Source organism: Thermobia domestica, chromosome 10 (genome assembly GCF_964235325.1).
Source record: "Thermobia domestica chromosome 10, izTheDome1.hap1.1, whole genome shotgun sequence".
Classification (NCBI taxonomy): Eukaryota; Metazoa; Arthropoda; class Insecta; order Zygentoma; family Lepismatidae; genus Thermobia; species Thermobia domestica.
In genome coordinates this window covers 154,323,923-154,344,844 of record NC_137463.1, presented here as the reverse complement: position 1 = coordinate 154,344,844, position 20,922 = coordinate 154,323,923, and the positions used below count along the sequence as shown (strand labels likewise).

The following is a 20,922-nucleotide window of genomic DNA, read 5'->3' as shown; positions in this document are numbered from 1 at the left end:
CATGTGAAATATGCTGTATTCTCTTATGAATAATTCACATTGAACTCAAATTGCATATTTTCATTTTGGATTTTCGATTTGATCTTGCATTAGCTGATCTCCTTGTATTCATATCCATGTATCTTTTAATTTTCGTGATTGGAAGATGGAGTGATCTTTGATTACTTCGAACACCATATCCTTCTCCTTGATTATCAAATTTCGGGTTTAGTTTGATACTCCGTGACATAGATACCAATTGTCACCTTCTATTTATCCCAAGTTAGTAGTAGCACTAGAATTTCAGAAGTACACCTAAAGATTGTTTATCTAAATTTTTATTTTATTTTATTGTATATTATTTAGCTATTTATTTTTTCGCATGCACTGCTTTCTGTTTTGGATTTATTGTAATGTGTAATAATGAGTATATTTTTTTCTCTCATTTCAGTATTTGAGGGTGGTTTAAGTCAGCATCTTGCAGCTTTTTCAGAATGCGAAAGAGATGCATGGTTACATGCGATTCAATTGGCTAGTTACGACAGCATGAAATGTCAGTTGTTAGCATTACAGCAACAGTTAGATTCGAAGAGAAGTCAAAATTTGTACGTAGATGTTCAAAGTTGGAGGAATTCGAAAGGTCATACAATGGGTACGTATTTAACTAATGTCCAAAAATAATTATTGTAATGTTATAATTTACGATAGATGATAATCATTCTTTCTCTAATTCTGTTACATTAATTAAGTATTCAACTCCAATTGTGCTGTTGGAAGAACCAACGGCTTTCCAAGATTTCCAGATGAAGATTCACTGTGTTACGAAACTGTGGTGAAATTCTTGTAGTTTTGAGCATAATTCGTTAGAATACTAAACATCTACACATCAATATTAAAACTCCAAATACCGGTAGCTATATTTCTCACTAAGTTGAATTTATTTTATACTAGTTCACTCTCAGTTTGTCTGCCTTGTAAGCTAATTATGGTGATTCTAAGTGCCAATGAACTAATAAAATTTGTAGGATGATATAAAGAGATAGAAGAAAAGTTCTCTGATAAGATCCATTTAGATTATTATTCTTTTTTTTTTTAAGTCTGCATGAAATGACTTACATTAATATAGGAAAATGCTCAGGTACCTTTAAGTAGGAGACTGTTCTTGTTATTCTTACCAGTAGGGTACTGTCATCCTGCTAAAATTAGTACACGAAAGATACAAAATATGAGCCGATAAATATTGTGGTGCATCTATGTCATGATGGATCAAAAGTTCGTAACTGCCTTTGTATGAGATTGAGTTTGTGAATCTTATTCAAATTTATGAGTGCATACATATACGTAGATTTGATTAAAATTGAAATGATTGGAATCTACAAGATTTTGCATGAAAACCAATGTTTTAAATAAATATTACTGTAGTGGAATAGTTTCTTAATGATGAAACATTAATTATAGTATATATGAGACGTTCCGGTTAGGAGGGACGAACTCAACTCAACAAAAGTTACGCGCAATCTGAACACTCGGAAATTACATTTAAGATGTTTCAGTCGTAATACAAAACTGCTGTGTGGCAACCAGCTCTCATGCTCATATGTATAGTTTGTGGAAATCGTTCCTTTTCTTTTATAAAAATGAAATTTAATCGCAAATGATTATTTTGCATAGTGCATTTTCTGGAAACATGCCTTTTTAAAATCGCCCTTACTACCCAAAATACCTCATATATATTAATATATACAGGATGGATCATTTATCTTGATACGCTCTTGTAAATTTTAAATTAATAGGTGCAATGCCGAAATCTCATAACATGCGAATATCGACAGAGGAACATTGTTTGACATACGGTAAAACTAGATTAGCAGTACTGCCTATCCAACATTAAGTTATATTTTTTGAAATTACACTACGTAACGTGAATACTAATTTCAGATTTACATGTTAAACGGATACTCACAGTACCACATTTATTGTACAGTGGTGCAAACTAAAGAAATTACAGTATCAGAACACACACACACACAAATGGTGGATTTTACAACAATAATGGCGCAAGTAAGACGGACGGGAAAGTACCTTAGTACTATGATCATCATATGAAGTATTTCGAAAAAAGAGATAGAAACTTACAAGGAATTGAAAATTTGACTTTTTTTTTTCCGAAGTTCTTTATTTCGAAAAAGTGTTTAGATAAGTATCACATCCAATTACGTAGATGTTCTTTAATAGACATAAAGATCATAAAGCTGTTTATAGCAGTTTGATATCTCAAACCATTCCGGAGATATGAAAGAAATGTTAAATTTGATATATTGCTTGAAATGGCATATTTGTGGGGACTTTTTGAAGCAATTTTTGATTTATTTTGCTTCTGTAACACTACAACAATATTTTTAAAAGGTCTAAATAATATTAGTTCTGGGAATTACATAATTCTAAGAACTGTTGCAAACTGTTAACAGTTTTTATCATATCTGCAGAACTTTTTAAGATGCCAAATTGCTCTAAATGGCGTTGTGATATTCATACCTGTTGAAAGCCATTTATGCAATTGAATGAGGTACTTACCTAAGATGCTTTTCGAAATAAAGGCTTTGAGAAAAGTAAAATTTTCAATCTCTTGTAACTTCGTTCATATTCAGTTGAAATCTGTCGTATCATGATCATAGTATTAGGCACAAAAGTACTTTAGATGTGATATTGCCGTGTTCATCTCACATGCGTTATTACTGCTATAGATACTATCAAACTTTGGATGTTTGTGACACTGTAGCGTCCTTAGTTTGCTACACTGAATAATAAATGTAATATAGTAAGTTTTCATTTAACACGTAAATTGGAAGTAGGTAATGTTTTATGTTAGCTTAGGAACACTGTTTATCTGTTGGTAAGCAAAATATGTCAAACAGTGTCCCGCTGCCGATATTTGCATGACACAAAATGTCAGTGTTTTTAGTCCATTAGTTTAAATGGAAGGATGTATCAATATAAATGGTCCTCTCTCTCTCTCTATATATATATATATATATAGTAATATTAATTAGTTGATTGATTGATTTTTGACTACTTAATGGGGAGATGAGGAGCGGGGCTATTTGTCTCCGGTACAATATTTATAATATTTTTTTTTTTCTTTTTAAGATTTGCTTTTTATATAGCAAACTTCTAAACAAATATCAATTGTCATGATGTCAAAATTTTCCGTGCCACTGCAGAGTTATTAGAGATTTAGTATATTATAAAAAAGTGCAGAAATTTAGAAAGTACTTTACAAATCCATTTATCATTAGTTCTTTATTTTTATTTTCTATAGTCATGTATTAATAAAAGTTTTGCTTTTGTTAATCGCTGAGAATTGTCTAGGTTCATTAGAAGCTTAATATACGTATAAAATAAAACACGAAGTTCATAAAAATGAGAGTAAGAAAAAATATGAACTTGAAACCGTGTCATTTTAAATTGTTTTTGCATATCATAGCGAAGAGTGTGCATTATAATTTGGTCATGAATAAATTCATTGATGAAAAATAAAGCAGGAGAAAACGATGAAGTAAGAAAAGCAGTACAAATCTTGTCATTTTATAAATCAGCTGAACTAGTATTCGGTCTTCCACCTTATAGAACTGTTTCTGGCCTACCGTACATGATTTCTTTCTTTTTCTTTCTCTTTCTTTTTTTTTCTTTTTCTTTTTCTTTCTTTTTTTTTTTTTTTTTAACATATCCTCACAACTGAATGGTGAAGATGCTTCTAGTGGGATCCTTCAGTTGAAATTTTCATTTACTAGTGAATTGTCATTTTTTCAGATGATTTCGAAAGTCTATTTTTTGTTAAGAATACATTTTCAATTTTGGATTTGGAAACCGGCAACAGCCTCAGAATATTTATAAGATGAAATGCAGAACAAAATTCAGAAAATGTTTTGCGTATTTCTTTATAACTTCTGTCAGGAAGTCATTTCCTGACAAATAGTTATATTATATATAGACATTGCAGAACCACGCTCAGGAATCATTCTACTTACAGGTTTCTGTAATTCCTGAATTTTTATAATTCCAAGCTTTCGAAATCTCCCAGAGAGTCTTGATCACGGAGGTTAAAAGCAGGAAGAAAAAGAACAGAAACATCAAGGAATAAAAGGGAACGGACTTACCAAGAGAATAGCTGTGTTGTACATAAAACACGTTGTCCAGTGCGACGGCGATCTCAAATGAGGCGAAGCGAACTAAAATATTTGGGAGTTAATTTGCGCGCCTTTCGTGTTGCTTGTTGGAAGATTGCCAACTCATGCTGTTATTTTTATAGTCAATGCTGTGAAAATTTTGTAACTGCCGCTCCCATTCGTCACTCAATCATCCCTTATCTAGATTTAATTTTGATTTTTTTAAATGAATAAATAAATTTTTAAGAACCAGTCTCTCTACTTAATTTCTAGCTTCAAATAAAATTTTTGAATCTTCTGCCTTGTTTTGCATATCTTTCAAATGTTTCGATAAACCTGACAACGGATTTTCCGCTTTTGAATCTTTAATGTGTTCCTTTACTCGTACTTTTAAATTTCGGTAATTACAAAATTTTCGCAGCATTGGAATGGCAATAAAAATAACAACATGAGTTGGCAATCTTTCAACAAGCAACAGGAAAGGCGCGCAAATTAACTCTGCCATATTTTACTTCACTTCACCTCATTTGAGATCTCTGACGCACTGGACAACGTGTTTTTTGTACAATACAGCTCTTCCCTTGGTAAGTCCGTTCCTTTTTATTCCTTGATGTTTCTATTCTTTTCTTCCTGTTTTTAACTTCCGTGACCAAGACTCCAGAGGAGAGATTTACACAAGAAAGTTTTAAAAAATCGAAAGCAAATTTTAATATTGTAGTTTGGTTGCAGCATAAATATGCAGATGTTCAATGCTAAAGCAATCAACTGAAACAGAACTATAAAAGAAAACTCAGCAAACTTAAAGATGTCAGGAGTATACCCTATTGATCAAGTTCTGCTAAGAGATCGCTGAAACAACAAATCTAAAGTATATATAATCCAATTGTAAAAATCTCTAAATCGCGAAGGATATTACGGTTTAACCGTAGATCTCCCGTAGTTAAAAAGAAGAAATAACACTTTCCTTTTCATTATAGATTTGTTTCCACAAATTATAACTTGGCCATCGGTGTGAGATATGGCGAACTGGAGCGCACAGGCGCTCACCGCCCATGCTTCTCTAGAACACCGTTATTGGATACCACCACCCATGTTAGTCCCTAATTTAATTTTTTGAAATTCCCTACAGTGTTTCAGATTCTTGTCCATTTCTTCTACTTCTACTTGTTTGTTTTTATCTTCTTCCTCTTCTTCTGGAAACACAGTAATAGAATCTTCCACAAGCTTACCACGTGGGGAATAATACTGCACCACATAACAATTCTCATCGTTGTTTTTAGTTATTATACCAGTGTCTCAGTATGCTTTACTGAAAAAAAATCTATTTTCTTAGTTTCGGATTTACCTCCAAAATTAAAACTGTCTCCCCAACTGAAAATTGTGGCTGCGGCGTATTCACGTCGGATACTTTATTCGGACATTGAAATTTCTTTCAAACCTCCACATTCTGAATATTTACCAAGTCTGTAGAGACAAAAGTACGTGTGTGACGAAAAAGTTTTGTTTCGATCTTTATTCCTAGTTGAGGCTGTCCTTGTATATTAACCTTTGATAAAAATATTATTTAGTAACACATACTGTGTTTTCTGAGAATTTGTAAAATCTGATTTAGAAGGTTTACCATATATATGTAATGTCAATGCCAAAATCACAGAATAAAATTGAGGCATTTTGATGACTGAGAAAATCAGTGCCCAATAAAGGTTTAGAATTCAAAGGTATAATTCTAAAACAATGAACATAAGACTTATTTCCTAAGAAAAAATTCAAAAATATCACTTCCTTCGAAATAATTTTAGCACCAGACACTCCTATGAGATTACTTGTAATTTTTACACAATTCACGTTATATAGAACCAAATGCTCAGGCCAAACCGAAATCATGGCTGTAGTACTAAGTCTTGTTGCATTCCATTAACTTTAGCTGTAATGAGACATAACCTCAATTCTACTCTTATAGGAATTTGATGCGTTTGATTATCTACTAGACCCCTCCTCCGATCCGTAGATGATTCTAGTTTAAATTTTGCTTAGGAGCTCAACAAAATCTAGCAATGTGGTTTATTCCTTTGCAAACCCTCTATATTATAGTATTTTATGGATCTGAATTATGTTGACCTATATTCTGGTTACTGGCTGAAATATCCTGTGCCTCGTTCTCCCGGTTAAAATAATTTTGAGTTTGTGGTTTTTTCTTGTAATTATTATTATATTTATTTCTTATCTTTCATAAACTTTTAGAAAGTTTCTGTATTTCATCATTATGAAAAGAATTTGGCGCTGGTACCGGTGACTAATAAGTAGGTGGTAAGTGATACGAAGAAAGAAATGAAGAATCATACTGTATTTGCAGAAATGAATGAGAATTGCCGTGTAAATAAGGGAACACTGGTTTCTGTTCAGACATTCAAGAGCTATTAGGAAAACTAAGATATTCCCTGCGGGAATAAAGGGATTCTGTACATAAGCCTTAAATTCTTACTGTTCTTTCCTAATACGTTCACTTAACAATTTTTCTTTTCGATCTACACTATTCAGATGTTTTATCAATTCGTCCACTGAGGTAAAATGCTTGTCGGCAACTACATTTGGATCTAAGACCATCTGTAATATATAATTATCTGCTGAACGGTAGCAGTGGGCAAATTTAATGCTATAATTTGGCTTTTCTAATGGCATACATTAGTGGAGATTCACTAATAGAATGCTTATCCCTATGCAACGTGACTGTTAAAGGAGAAGATACGAGGGGCGTCCAATAATTTATCTACCTAGACAGGAAGAAATGCAGATAGGCTTACCTGGTCATTACTGTTTTTCGATGTACTCCCCATGGAGGTCTATGCTCGTTTTCCGACGAAAAACTTTGTCCTCGCAGGTGGTTTATCAGGTCCCGGAAGAGAAAATAGTCCCTAGGGGCCATGTTCGTACTATAGGGTGGATGATTCAACACTTGGAAACCATAGTCAGCAGTGGCAGCCTGAACCTTCAGGGCCGTGTGCACTGGCGCGTTGTCGTGGGGAAAGAAGATTCCGTTGGCCAACTTTCACAGACGTTGTTCTGCAATGGCATCTCTCAAACAATACAAGAAGACAACATAGACATCACCCTTGATGGTCCTCTTGTGAGGCATGTACTCCAACAGCAGAAGTCCTTCAGAATCCCAGAAAATGGTCGGCATGTTTTTCCCCCCAGATGTCTGTGTGTGGAACTTCTTCGGGAGCGGGGAATCGTGGTGGACTTTCTGAATGAACTTGTCTCACAACTCAGACTAGAATAATATTTGTTAATATTGACCAGTTTTAGCGAATGGTATCTAACAAAGTATACTTTATCAGAAATTGAATGTTTAGTGGGCTAGTACGATTCATTTGTTGTACGTAGAACATTATTGAAAAGACTGCTTACTTTCCGCCTCCTTAAAATAATAATTTTCCTCCCTGCTAAAATTTTAACACTCCCTTAACGCAAACTTGATACCTGGTGTTTTAAATAAGAAGAAATTAAAATCGACGATATAGTGGTGTTTTCATGTCCAATGCATAATAGAGGAGAACGGTATAGTTATAACCTCAATATTGACGAAGACCATAACCCTTACATACAGTAATAAAAATACATCCAAAGGTACGTATTAATGTTTCATATTCATTGTTTTGGAACGCTAATGCGGACCTTCATCAGTCTCCTGTAATTTACTGCAACTTTTATATGCATTGAGTAGAAACAATCAAGATTTAAAACACAAATGAGAAACAAAGTAAAAAGGAAAAATTCACCGTATGGACCATTATGTAAGGAAATTAAGGAAACTGCGGTTACACTTGAAGATTCTTTGACGTTATCGAGAAGCAAGATAAATAGTACAGAAAAACAAGAGAACTGCCTAGTTTAAATTCCATTGGTTTGTTTTAATGAATAGAGAAAATGAAAAATATAGATAAGTGACGGACTTGGATTAAAAGAATTATGTAATAGAAGTCACCTTTTGTAGAAAAGACTTGTCTATAAACAATGTATTATTACTTGATTTGTAATAAAAGTGTACCGGCAATACACTCAAGCAGAAATAGTGGGGTTAGTAATTTAATTTTGGTAATATTACATAATATAGAGTGTTGTTTCATTAGTTGAACTTCTATGGTTACGTCATGTTATGTCGATAGTGTCACACTATGGTCTGTGAATAGCAAGATACTGATCTAAATTCCTGTATGACTTCCCTGTAGAACGTAGATACAACAGGGTGTCCACCCACCGGGAAAAAACGGGAAATAGCCGGGAATTTCATGAACCGGGAAAAAACCGGAAATAAGCCGTGAATTTCTCCAAAGAACCGGGAAACACAACGATAATAGCCGAAGAAGGCCGAAAGATAAAAAACGCAAGGCGTAGTTCAATTGTTTTCTACCGATAAGTAACGCGGCGCTTCTGAATTCATGATCCGTTGGGTCGGATCTAGCGTCATCCTGTCGGTATCCACTGTTTGGGGTGTCCGAATTCAGCATCAATGGTGAATCGCAAGTGAACGTGGCGACGGTGAAACAGGCGCTCGCTTGAATCCTACGTTGTGGTTCGCTTATCGACCATTATAGTTTTGTATTTAAAAAAAAAAAAAAAAAAAAAAAAAAAAAGAAGTTGTGATGCGTCAAAGGGGTTTGTTTGAAACCTGAAAGAGAGCTGTGTTGTAGTCAACAATCATGTGTGTGGTCTTTTGTTTTGGCCTTGGTCTTTTAATAAGAAAAATATGGATAATTATTTAACTATAATTCAACTTTAAGTAGCACGAATTGTTTCTTTGATATATTCTTTATTATTATTTTTGTTTAAAATGAATAGCAATGTAAAGATGAATGCGAATAGTAAATGACGGGAATGAGATTGTCTATTTGGCAGTTATGATTGCTTGTTTAGTAATACAATCTCCTTCCCGTCTGGTTCTACAATCTCCTGATATCTTTAACCACCAGATATGTTAGCAAGATGTTGCTGCAGTAGTTATTGTATTACGTAAAATAACACATTAGTACTGTGATAAGTTGTATCATTCCATTATCTTATCTGACGATTAAGAGACTTCAGGAAATTGTAGGGCTTGCCTTGAGGGAATATTTATTGGTATACAACTTTATTGAGTAATTTAAAACTTTCAGCAAGATTTTGCGGCAGTAGTTCTCATTTTACATAATATATTAATATTGTGATCACTTATCATCCCGTTCTTATCTGACATTTAAGCGGCATCAGGAGATTGTAGGACTGGTCCTCATAAAACATTTATTGATGGCGTATAAGTTTATTGAGTATCTTTAAAACTGGTTTTAAAAATACTTCAAATGTACGGATGTGAGCAAATATGTAAAACGAAAGCAGTTTTTAGGCTCGGAATGCCAAAATAAAGAGGAGCATTAATTTTCTGGATTAGGTAAAAGTTACTTCTGCATTACGAAGTGACAAAAAAAGACAAAATAGTCAGTAAGAAAGTCATTAGTCCATCTTTTTTATCACGTGTGGTAACCCTCAGCACAATAAGTACAAGGGAGCATATTACGTCTTGATGGTCATTATTCTCTTAACAGTATGGAATAACAGTAGAAAGTCTTTTGTTACAGTGATTCCGCACCATAGAAAATAAATTAATTTTTCATGAACATGTATGAAACTGAGCGAGTTTGGGATTGCGTCTGATAAGCAATCGTCACCCCGATCCCGGCAGTAATCCACTTTAACGTAATGATTTTACGTTAGGCTTATGTTAGTGACGCTGTGTGTGTAAATTTAATACATAATGGTGCATTTTTATCGCATCCAATTCGGATACGCAAAAGTACGGCGTAAGCAAGTGAGGATAACGGAACGGAACGGCGTGAAGGAATTGAGCTTGTTTTCGAAAGCAGCCACTTTAAACAACATTAGCACTTCCCAGTGGGTAAGCAATGAACTAAAAACAAATGAGGATTACAGTGCGTGTAAGTGCTGCTTGATGCTGCGAGTAGCCCATAAAAGAATACATAAGGAAGGATAGTGCCACTTGTGAAGGATAATATACATTGAACTATGTACATAAGAAAATTGTGAAATTCATAGTGTAACACGTGCTGGACCAGTTATTGTTCCCCTTCTCACCGGATGCACAGGTTAGGTACAATCAGGTTTTGTTTCCTTTTGTATTTGGATGTGGAGTCAAAAAGATAGGCATCATCGATATTAATGAAATTTGCGTTATTCGTTACAGGTTTGAACTTAAATTGACATAACCATTACGTTTTGCTATATGACATGTTGTTCCCACGCATAAACTTGCCCTGTAGTGCTAACCTACGTTCATGAAAATAAGTGCGTTGTTTTCACCACAGATAGAGTACAAGGACCATCCTTAACAAATCCGATACAATCGAATACTAAGTACATGGCAATCAACGTTGTGCGCATGTAAGGCCATTCTTAAGTTAAATATCTCGCCTCTGTTTCCACCTGTTAAGATATTAGACTTACGTCGAACAGATGGGGGCCAAAACTACGAAAAGAACAGAATGCTTATAGGAGAAATGAGTTCATGTTACGGAAAGTTAATATTGAGAGCTACTGCATCGGGTGTGAAATGTCAATTCTGAATTTTATACGTACTTATGTGGGAAATGAAAACGAAATATTCAAGTTTCTTGCACAAATTCTTGCGGGCCAATCTATACAAACCGTGCTAGTAAGTACAAACATAAATAACGATACAAACCTAACCTAACCAGACCTGACCTAACCCAACCTAACCAAAACTGACCGTATCTAACCAAAATTAGGCATTTAATTATTATTTTTTTTTTTTTTTTGGTAAGAAATTTTGGTCCCTATCAGGCCGACATATGCCGAGATGTTATTATGGTTTATTATTTTTTATTGCCTAATACAGTGGAAAAATCAGCTGGAGGACTTTCATTTGCGTTGTGAATGGATTAACTCATGTTACATTTAAGAAGTCGTCCAAAACTAACAGTCACCAAAGTTCATCCACCGATCATTGTCATGAAAACTCGTCTGACACTAATAGTAATCAAAGTTCATCCACCGATCATTGTCATGCGTCAACTTCTGCATCTTCGACTGAAAATGACACATCTTTTTCTTGTCTTAATGACACATCTTATTTATTCAAAGACTCGCCAGCACGAAGGTAGGACTGCACTTATTACACTGAATCTGATATTTTCCCAAAGAAGTTTTGTGCTGTTAGATGGGTAGAAAACAGGGACGTTGCATCTCGAACCTTATTAATGATGTTACCTCATTTAAATATATATATATATTGCGTGTGTCAAGAAGGACAAGAAAACACCTAGCTCGACAACGTTCTCAGTTGTAGAGAAAAAAAATTGCACGATAAAATGCTAGCACCAAAATTAGAATTTTTCTCAACTATTGCTTCAATGGTGGATCCATTTCTGACCGAATTTCAAACAGACCAACCCATGGGACCCTTTTTGCATGAAGAGCTCACTTCTCTCGTACAAAGATTAATGGAAAAAGTAGTGAAGGGTGATGTTCTTAATAAAGCAGGTGCATCTGTTCAAAAAATAGATATATCAGATTCAAACAATCTTCTTCCTGCTAAAGAAGTGGACATAGGCTTTGCAACTAGGGATGCCATGCGTGGAAGCAAGGAAATAACGGATCTACACAAGCTAACACTGCGACGAACGTGCAGAGAAGCTATCGCAGCGATGATTAGTAAAATAATGGATAGGTCACCATTGAAATACAAACTTACTCGAGCTATTTCGTGTCTCAATCCTGTGCTTATTGATCACAACCTGACACTAGTGGCGAAGCGTTTGACATTATCTTTGGAGGAGATGGCAGCTAAACGATGGTTTACCTGAAGCAAATCAGATAGAATTATGGGACAATATCGGAAGGTATTTTCGTCACCTGAATCTATTAATCACTGCAAAACGTTTAAAAGAAAAGAGAAGCGTCTGGATGCATTTTATGTTGAACTTCTTAGCGTATTCAGTGAGGACAGTGTACGGGAACTCAATGATTTTATACAATGTATTTTGATACTGTCACATGGAAATGCATCAGTAGAGAGAGGATTTTCTGTGAATTCTGAATGCATGTTTGAGAATCAAAGAGGAGAACCTTATTGCCATGAGACAACTGTATGATGGTGTGAGTGCATTAGGTGGATTGAAGTCAATTAAAATCAGCAAAGATATGATACATGCGGCCAGAAATACACATGCTCGGTATACTGAGCATTTGAAGAAAAAGGCGAAAGATTTGAGTGAAAAGTAAAAAAAAGCAAAAAGAGAGAACTTGTAACGCGAGAAAGACTGGAATTGGAAGCTAAAAAGGCAAAGGTAATTGCTGAGGTAAAAAAGAAGTTGCTCTTCTAGAAGAAAAAATCAATGCACTTATCGGTAAGTAATGAAAACAGGTAAGAAAATATAATTTATTTCGATAGCATAATTTTATATTGTTCGGGTGGGAACTAAATAATAATCCTTCCACCTCTTTCGGAAAATATTAGTCTTTTAGTGCCCTTATAACCGGGAATTTATCTACTAAAACCAGGAAAACCGGGAATTTCAAAACGCTTTGAGAGTGGACACCCTGTACAAAGTAGCCAGCACGTTCATAAATGCACTTGGGCATAAAAGTCTTGAAATGCATAAATGTAAGGGGGAGAAACAAGTGGAGAGTGTGATCAGTAGCTGAGGAAAGATTTTTAGTAAATGTAATTGTTAAGAAAAGAAAAAAAAACTATATTCCAAATATCTTTGTACTTGTAAGGAAATAAAAAGTAATTCGAAAATACTTGGTAATTCAGTTCTTTTATAACTGCTGAAAGCGGTGCAACTGATTAAAAATTTTCTGCGTTTCCTTAACATTTGTTTTTTTTAAGGCCGTGTCTAACGTTTTCAGCTGAGATCATCAATCGCTATATACTAACATGGTGAACTTCTTTCCAAAATATTATGAAAACTATTTGTCTTATACGGTTCAAAATTTCTCCAGTTGTTAACCTACCCCAATACTACATGTTGACTTTTTTATTTTTAAAGTAGCTCTTATTGTTCATTAATATTACTTTTTACAAGGAAATGTGACAACACTGGATAGAACATCCTACAGAAATTTATTTCGAGGGTTGCGGTGGCTGAGTGGTAGAGCATTCACCGCTGGTGCGTGGTGCCCCTGATTTGATCCCAGAACGCACCAAATAGAGCTTTTGGGTGGACAAACATCGTGTACATGGGTTTTCTCATGCATTTCCCGTTTCCTCCCACATTCTTTATTCCACCATTATCACGCATCTTATCGTCGCCGTGTCCCTTAGCTTCAGTGCATAATCGTGAAAAGTTCAACTCAGGAAGATAGGTGTTTATTTTGTCTTAATGTTTGTAAGATTTTACTTGTACCAATAGCATAAATCCCATCTTACTCATCATACGTTCCCAGGTAGAAATGGCTTTCACCACAAAAGGCCACACATCTAGTCATTCTACCAATGAAACATTTATTGGGATTATTATTTGCATTATTAATTTATTTATTTTATTTTTGTAATGTGTGGAAAAGACATACAACCACCTTCAAACAGACTAATTCCAACATAGCTTTGCGAACTGAATATTTAATTTACTAACATTCTGAATGGTTTTACTGGAAGGCAAGAACCTACATACTTGTCTTCGATGTAGCAGCCTTTGAATAAAGTATCAGCGAATACGGAAACACTTTCAATTATAAGATTTTCTTTATTTTTGATACCTTTTTTGCAGTTTTTTTAAATTTTTTTTTTTTTAATTCCTGGTTGGGCAGCATATCCGTTTTGATCCAGCCGTCTAAGCCAGTTGTAAGGGTACTTGAATTAAAATGCCCAGGAGATTTAAAATGTCTGGAAGTAGATGATAATGATGCTGGGAATTGATCTACTGTGTCGGTGCTGTGCCATCAGTTGTAGCTCAGAATACGTAATAAATAATTACAACCAAATGGGAATGGAACTGATGCACAACATGGTACTTAACTTTATAAAATTATGGTTGAATTTAATGAAATTCAAATGTTTCTAATTTTGAAAAATGACTAGTTGTGGGAAAGGTAAGAGAAAGAGAAAGGTTTTAACTGAAATAAAAGAATGAACAACCTGATAATATGCTTATGAAGCATAGCCTGATAATTCCAACGAGGCTGGCGTCGTCCTAGTCATCTGGAACGATGAATGTTTTCCCCTGGAGGAGCATGGATAAGCTGGAGACAGTCAACATCTGGATCTCTATTCTGTTGATCTGCAAGGGACGTCGATAATGCGTCTTTACGATGATGTTCTACACCTTCATTCCATTAGTCTACTGACGAACTCAAAAGTGTCTGCGGCGATAAACCAACAGAATGGTACTCTTGACTTATGGAGCTGGCTATTCTCCAATGGTGCGATCTGCTTCTCTCGTCGATCCTGCACCTATCCTAATCGTGTGTCGAATACCCCTTGTTGTTGTATCTCTCGTGGCTTTGTTCGGCTGAAGAAGATGACCTCGGGAAGTATCAGGCTATGCTTGAAGGTATGCGGAAAGGTAATGAGGAAGCTAGTCGAGTTTATTAACAAAAATGTGTTTACAACAGGTGTCTGAGAATGTACAATCTTGATCAAAGTTTTCTTCCGATGAATTTTCAAGAGTTCATGATTCTTTCGTTCATAATGCAGTTTAATAAAATAATCGAATTTAGTGAATTAAGTTAGGAGTTTACACAATTATCTCATGGTCACTTCACATTTAACACACAGCTACTTCACACTACTGATCACAGATCACACGCCATGAGATTGGCCATGACCTTGTATCCATCTCTTGCGCCAGAAACAAAATTTAATTTGGTTTTGATGAATAATAAGAATGTTTCTAAACCTGAAGTTCTATCAACGAAATACTGATTTTCTTATTTATTTTTGCAGATCCATCCGAGCTTCCGTTGTGTGAAATATCTTTGTCTTGTGACAATCTACTCTGTGATGGACATGGTCGTCCCCCTAATCCAATGTTAATGGTTCATGTTTTCATACCTTCCAGTAGCACTTGGATAAAATACGCTCAAACAGAAATAGTGGAAGTAAGTACCAAGCTTGATAATACTGTGTTACATTCTACAAAGCACGTGGATAAAATTTGCTATAACAATAATAATGGATGGTAGTTGTTTATTTTTGGTAGTGCCATATACTTTTGAATGGAGAACATAGTGTACATTATTGAGAGTAATGAAAGAAGTAAACTTAACGGTTTTTAAACCAATTGATATTTACTTTTATTTGTGAATGTGTAAATTGCCATTATCGCTTTCATTGATTACAATTGAAACTGTTTCCTATAAACTGAACGCTTACTAGAATGTAAGGCGTACAAATCACTTTCATTTAAGGAAAGAAGAGTTATTAGACTTACATGAATTTGGTATTGAGCCAATGTCCTCTGAAGAGCATCTTGGTTTCTTTACTCCTCCACAATGTCATTGTACTTAATCGCCAAGTATTAGATTGTTGCTTTATAGAACTACTGACTAAATTGAAGCTACTGACTCCAAGCAGAGACGGAGTATTGAATAAAAGGATTTAGCGTCTGGTACAGAGTCCAGTTGCTGAATATGTATGGGAACTACCAAACTCTCGTCTCCCTAATCCAAAAGATGTGTGAATGCAAATCGTAATGTCAGGAGTGAATATACAGTTACCTGGCGCTAGCTATATACCAGATGTCTGTGTGTAGTTTAGTGAGTTAATCTCCAATGTATGTGTCCTAGTGATAGGGAATCACAATTCTAGAATGCGAAGTTTTTAGTTGATTAACAAACCGCTAAAATTATGACTTTGTGACAAAGAATAACTCTGCATGTAGACAGAGACTACAAAGGAAATAAAACATAAAGATCTGTAGAATGAGTTTTGATATTATTATTATTATTATTATTAAAGAAAGAAAAGGAAGAAAAATATTCATCTCAAAACAATTACTAAATAATTGGTATATTTTGGGCATGCTCATCCATGGAGCTCTGTTTCATTTATGAACAACAAGCACCTCACAATAGCTAACGCATGATGACACACTGAATATTACGTAGTTTCCCGAGGTTATTCATGGATGGTAATAGTAGCAAATTAAAAAAAAAAAAAAAAAAAAAAAAAAAAAAAAAAAAAAAAAAAAAAAAAAAAACTGTAACTACACGACTACGTGACCAAAATATTTGATTTAAAAAAAAATGCAATTTCTTGTTTAACCCAAATCGGAACACGCAATGTGTATTATCCTTCTGTTACATTGCGAACAGTCACATTCTCAAATTTATTTGTAACTCTAAAGCCCTTATTTTACATAATTAGTACGTACGTTTTAACGATCAGAACAAGGTCCGTAGAGATCCTGCCGTCATCAAAGTTTAGGCTGGGCTCCTCTTTCACAACAAAATAGGCCTCAACAACTAATTGTTCATTAATCTTTTGAATTTATGTTTTAACTTTGATTCTGTTATTGAGTAGTTGAACTCATTTATATATGTAGTTTGTGGGGAGACAGATTTTTGTTCAGCGTGTTCAATGTCCTTTCATGTTCCGTTATTCTTAAATTGTAGTTTCGTTTTGTTTGTCCAATGTATTTCCCCCATATGAACATGTCATTACGTATATACCAGGATTTTCAAGATCTTTTACGAAATGCTTTTTGTGAAATGAAACAAATATTTTGTATATTTGGAGGGAAAGATAAAAACTAATTGTATGTTAAAATACCGAAAAATCCTTACTAGTTCGGGTGATAAGAGCTTTACATATGCAGTACAGTTCACTTTTCATTCTTGTTGTCATAACTCTGACATTCAACACTGGTTTCTTTCACTTCACAAATTTCATTCATTTGATTGCTGAGATTTTTTGCTTTGTCCGCTATAAGTGTGAGGCAGGTGTCGAATTTAGCACGATTTTTCCATTTTATATTTGATTTTTCGTATACTTTTTTTTTTTTTTTTAAGGGGGGGGGGTTGTGTAATGTTCTGTATTTCTTCTTTAAGAGTTCCTCGTTTGAACATGGTCTGTAGGCTCTTCTATAAAAAGTTGTCTTCTATATGTTCATTTTTGTAAGTATGGGTGGTAGGGAATGGCATAAATCTATCTTCTCACTTTGCTTTGTGATTAGTAGTTGTATCAAAACCATGTTTCGATTTTGTTTTATAGGAATGTCCAAGAAATTTATTTTCAAATGTTCTTTATTGTGAAGTTTGTGTTAGGATGAGTTCCCTGAAGAGTTGAGTTAGAGTTGTACAGGTGATAATATCATCAACATGGTGTGTTCACTATGTGATCAAATGTATCCGGACACCGCCAAAAACATACGTTTTTCATATTAGGTGCATTGTGCTGCCACCTACTGTACATCGCAAGATTTCCACACTCCTAAACATCCCTAGGTCCACTGTGTCTGATGTGATAGTGAAGTGGAAACGTGAAGGGACACGTACCGCACAAAAGCGTACAGGCCGACCTCGTCTGCTGACTGATAGAGACCGCCGACAGTTGAAGAGGGTCGTAAAGTGTAGTAGGCAGACATCTATCTAGACCATCACACAGGAATTCCGAACTGCATCAGGATCCACTCCAAGTATTATGACAGTTAGGCGTGAGGTGAGAAAACTTGGATTTCATGGTCGAGCGGCTGCTCATAAGCCACACACCACGCAGGTAAATGCCAAACGACGCCTCGCTTGGTGTAAAAAGCATAAACATTGGACGATTGAACAGTGGAAAATTATTATGTAGAGCGACGAATTACGGTACACAATGTGGTGATCCAATGGCAGGGTGTGGGTATGGCGAATGCCCAGTGAACGTCATCTGTCAGCGTGTGTAGTGCCAACAGTAAAATTCGGAGGTGGTGGTGTTATGGTGTGGTCGTGTTTTTCTTGGAGGGGGCTTGCACCCCTTGTTGTTTTGCGTGGCACCCTGGCAGGGCAGGCCTACATTGATGTTTTAAGCACCTTCTTGCTTTCCACTGTTGAAGAACAATTCGGGGATGGCGATTGCATCTTTCAGTACGATCGATCACCTGTTCATACTGCACGGCCTGTGGCGGAGTGGTTACACGACCATAACATCCCTGTAATGGATTGGCCTGCACAGAGTCCTGACTTGAATCCTATAGAACACCTTTGGGATGTTTTGGAACGCCGACTTCGTGCCAGGCCTCACCGACCTACATCGATACCTCTCCTCAGTTCAGCACTCCGTGAAGAATGAGCTGCCATTCCCCAAGAAACCTTCCAGCACCTGATTGAAAGTATGTCTGCGAGAGTGGAAGCTGTCATCAAGGCTAAGGGTTTGTCAACACCATATTGAATTCCAGCAGTACCGATGGAGGGCGCCACGAACTTGTAAGACATTTTCAGCCAGGTGTCCGGATACTTTTGATCACATAGTGTATATATTATAGTGTTTAGAGATAAATTTTGTTAAGTTTGGCTTGTCTGGTTTGGAAGTGGTCGATGGTAAGGTTTGATAAGAATAGTAAGAAGGGGTTGCCCATTACTAACCCGAAAACCTATTTATAAAGTCGGAAACAGTTTTTCTCAGAACACTTTTAGACGCTTCATTACCGACGCGGTTACTGAGCAAATATTCCTTTCTTGTTGACTCTTTCCGTTACTGTGTCTAAAGCTAGTGAAGGCGAAATGTTGCCATAAATGTCTTCGATACGTGTAATGCCATTTCTAGTCTTGAAAATTTTGAATATTTTTCATGATTGACCTCACGTCAATAATGTTTGTAATGATGTTTTTAAATTCGTCTAATCCATTTTGTTGAAATTTCTTCTCTATTTGTTCGCTGCAATTATAGTCCTTAATGGAATTTTGGTTTTATGAACCTTTGGGAGACCATTAGATAAAAAGAATTGTTTGATCTAGTATAGGTGATTTTTGTATCTTTGAAGGATAATGTTAGCGATGAGTATATTAGTTATTACATTTTCTGGGTGTATTTTGTTACGTCATTACTACTGATGTAGTTGTTCATAAGGTTTTCTAACGTTTTGTTATCGTAGATTGGTTTTCCATGATGACAACAGTTTCTTTTATCGGATTTAGTGCAGGATCATACGCACTGTGTTTTCCGAATTCGGTATGAAATTATAAAAATAAAAAAGATCAAGTATTTTGGATAGGTTATCATATACTTTCATTTATTTTTATTTCCACTATTGCCATCTATGAATAATCTATGCAAATATAATATTCAATGTATTGTCATGTATTTGTTAATGTGAGATTGTGGTTGATGGCAAGTTGAGAAAGAGTTTTCTCGTGGCTAAGCTGTCAGCTTACGCTTCTTTGGCACAGAAAACCCAGATTTGATTTCCGGCTTGACTTCATGTTTTTGGGATCCCACGTTAAACTGTAGGTCCACGTCTCATGTAGCAGGAATTGAAGCAAATATCTTTTTCAGCTAATAATATCTTGTTTTAGGAAAAGTCTATATCAATCTCTATTATTGAAACAAAAGTCTAGTCAAGTTCCTTTTTTTTTTTTCATCCTGCTTAATCAGATTGTTTGGAATGTGTCCAATGTACTGGAAAATGTCAAGGATTAAATAAATAATAAAAATAAGAACGAATAGAAGACCGCAATCAGGTAAATATAGTCCATGTGTATGGAAGGTTGGTGGGATTTCTGTACCCCAGGAGGGAGATTGTCAGGGAGACACTTCTGTGTTTGTATTTTTTGTTCATTATAAGTAAATTTGCAACAGGTTATCACTTTTCGGTCATTCAGTTTTTAATATTGCACTTTGTTTTCTTTTTGTTGGTATTTTTTTGATGTATCTTTTGATGTCTATTCCTTGAACTTTCCCTAATGTACAAAATTACTAACTAACTTCCTACACAGTTAATTTAAAAAATACGATTATATTTCAAAAAGCACTAAAAGCACTAAAATATGAAATTGAACTACACTTTGGAGTAATCTCCTTTCATGTCTACTTCACATGACTCAACACAATATAAATCCTGTAAAGTGGAGCTGAAACAGGGTGTAAATGCAAGTTACACCAAAATACATTCGAAATTTGATATTTTAATGCTTTTGAAAATATAATAGTGTTTTTGAAATGAGTTGTGTGGTTTTATACATTAGATAAAGTGCAGGGAACGATTATCAAAAGATGCAAGAGTAATTAATGTATTACGTATTTGCAAGTGTGTCGTGAATTAAACAGTGCGCAGTAAGAAACAACATGGGGAATGTAAATTTAGAAATAATTGGCTTCAGAGGAAAGACAAAATGAATGCTGCACATCCTCTTGGGGAGAAAAATACAGTGAATATGATATGTTCTGTAAACTTCGTACGTGTGTTCTAAATGATTCAAACAAAGGATTTCGTGCAGTTTTACAGCATAGTGAGGGCATAAAACAAAAAAATGGTGTAGTGATATTCTTGGTGGAAACCAGTTACTCTTAACATACACATGTGTTTCATCAAGTTGTGATAGTTTTCAGTCACCTCAAACTTTCAGCGAGCGTTCAGAGTCTGCAACAGATTACAACAAGTGTGCATCAACTGTGCATATTTACAATGCCAGGAACAGTGCTAGGATGACAGAATTGATACGGACAGTGAAAAGCACTTGTAGTAACTACTCAGCCAACTCATGTGCAGGTATCTAAGCTACGTTTGAAAGAAGATTCCCGGGAGGATTGCCTGATAACTTTCACATCAACCCCAAGAAAATGCAC

At 35.2% G+C, this 20,922-nt stretch overlaps 1 protein-coding gene across 3 annotated transcripts in view; it reads left to right on the top strand.

The window, feature by feature from the left end:
- LOC145662782 (inositol polyphosphate-4-phosphatase type I A) overlaps positions 1-20,922 on the top strand; it is a 422,451-nt gene that overhangs the window by 221,958 nt on the left and 179,571 nt on the right. For all 3 annotated transcript variants that reach the window (XM_081728656.1, XM_081728655.1, XM_081728657.1), the window contains 2 exons: positions 431-631; positions 15,103-15,257. In XM_081728656.1, the coding sequence (XP_081584782.1) occupies positions 431-631; positions 15,103-15,257 (356 nt within the window). The remainder of the gene's footprint in view (positions 1-430; positions 632-15,102; positions 15,258-20,922) is intronic.